General features: G+C 61.0%; 1 protein-coding gene across 1 annotated transcript in view; it reads left to right on the forward strand.

Moving 5' to 3' along the window:
- STARD8 (StAR-related lipid transfer (START) domain containing 8) overlaps positions 1-1,706 on the forward strand; it is a gene marked incomplete at its 5' end in the record, with an annotated part of 6,130 nt that overhangs the window by 373 nt on the left and 4,051 nt on the right. Inside the window, 2 exons of the mRNA XM_009075013.1 lie at positions 5-44; positions 1,192-1,365. Coding sequence (XP_009073261.1) covers positions 5-44; positions 1,192-1,365 — 214 coding nt within the window. The remainder of the gene's footprint in view (positions 1-4; positions 45-1,191; positions 1,366-1,706) is intronic.

Raw genomic sequence — 1,706 nt, forward strand, 5'->3', positions numbered from 1 at the left:
CGCCGGGATTCGGGTGTGGGAGCGTCGCTCACACGGCCCTGCAGGTATTGCAGAGTCCCGGGATGGGTTGGGTGAGAAGGGATCTTACAGCTCATCTCGTTCCACCCCTCCGGCAGGGTCACCTTCCACTAGCTCACGTTGCTCCAAGCCCCGTCCCACCTGGCTGGGAATACTCCCCGGGACGCAGCAGTAGGGAGGGATGCAGAGGTCGTGGCTGGGGGAGCAGCCCCGGAGGGATGGATGATCACCCCTTCCCGGAGGCAGGGCCGGGCGAGGGATGCTGCGGGACGGGAGGGGAGCGCAGCGCGGGCCGCGGGTGCGCTCTGGTGGCTGCAGGACACCACTGCCACCACTTCCCGCTCTGCCTGCACGAAGGTTGCTCATCAACTCCTAACCAGCGTGAAGGCAGGAGGCACCTGCCTCCCCTGTGCCACTGCTCCGCGGTGCTTTCCATAGAACTCCCGCTGGTGCCGAGCTCTGCAGCTTCTCTCGCCCCTGCTCAGTGGTGCTGGAGGGTGCTGTGCCTGCACTCATGGAGGGGCACAGAACAGTGGGGGTTTCCTTAGCTGGGAATGTCCCTTGTGTCGTTCTGGGCTTGGGGATGCTCTGGGGCAGCTGGGCAGGAGCCTTCCCAGAGCAGCTGAGAGGGTTTGAGCAGGATCACAGAGAGCACTGCCCTGGGGGGTCTGTTCTTGAGAAAGAAGGTGTTGGAGGTGTCCCTAAGGGCACAGCATTGCTCAGTGGGGTGGTCCTGCAGGTGTGTGTCACCTGGAGCTCTCCACAGGTCTCCTGGCAGGATCACAGAATCACAGGCTGGTTTGTGTGGGAAGAGACCTTGATGACCATCTCATTCCAACCTTCTGCCAGGGGCAGGGACACCTTCCACTAGACCAGGTTGCTCAATGCCCCATCCAACCTGGCATCACCCTTGGGTGCTGCTGGTGTGAAGGAAGAGGGTGCTGGTTGTTTTGGGGCATCTGGGGGAGGGAGAGGTCCTCTGAGGGCACAGGAAGCATCACCTGCTCTCTCTGGCACTTTCTGGTCTGTGAGCACCCAGGGGAAGAAGAGCCTCACAGCCCCAGGCCACTGCCTGGCCACTGTGCCCACACCTTCCCCAAAGCCAGGGGTGCTCTGGGGCAGGGAGAGACCCTTCCCAGGCTCTCCAGCTCTCACACCGGCCTGTCCCCCCAGAAAGCTGCGTTGGCACAGCTTCCAGAACTCGCACCGGCCCAGCCTGAACTCGGCCTCACTGGAGATCAACCGCCAGTCCTCGGCACAGCTCAACCTGCTCCAGAAGTGTTCCCTGCTCCGTCTCACTGCCATCATGGAGAAGTACTCTGTGCCCCATAAGCAAGCCTGGACGTGGTGAGCAGGGCCAGGGGCACTGGGACACTTCCCATGGGCTACAGCTCGCACTGTGCCTAGTGTCTGTGCCGCACACTTCGGGGTGTGAGATGGTGGAGAGGGAAGGGGAAAAGCCCAAACATGAACAGGATTTGATCTGGCAGCTGTGAGCTGGGGCTGACCTCCAGGTTCCTGGCATTGTCTGCATCCAGGGGAGCTCCTGGCATCCTTTGCAGCTGGGGAGGCTACACGTGTTTGTGGGATATTAAAACTGCTGAAGCAACGTAGGGACTGGGACAGTGGGTTCCTTTCATAGCCAAGTATCAAAGCATTTTGGCTTAACAAAAGGTGCTGCCATTCCT

This window comes from Acanthisitta chloris, unplaced genomic scaffold (assembly GCF_000695815.1).
Source record: "Acanthisitta chloris isolate BGI_N310 unplaced genomic scaffold, ASM69581v1 scaffold26925, whole genome shotgun sequence".
Taxonomy (NCBI): Eukaryota; Metazoa; Chordata; class Aves; order Passeriformes; family Acanthisittidae; genus Acanthisitta; species Acanthisitta chloris.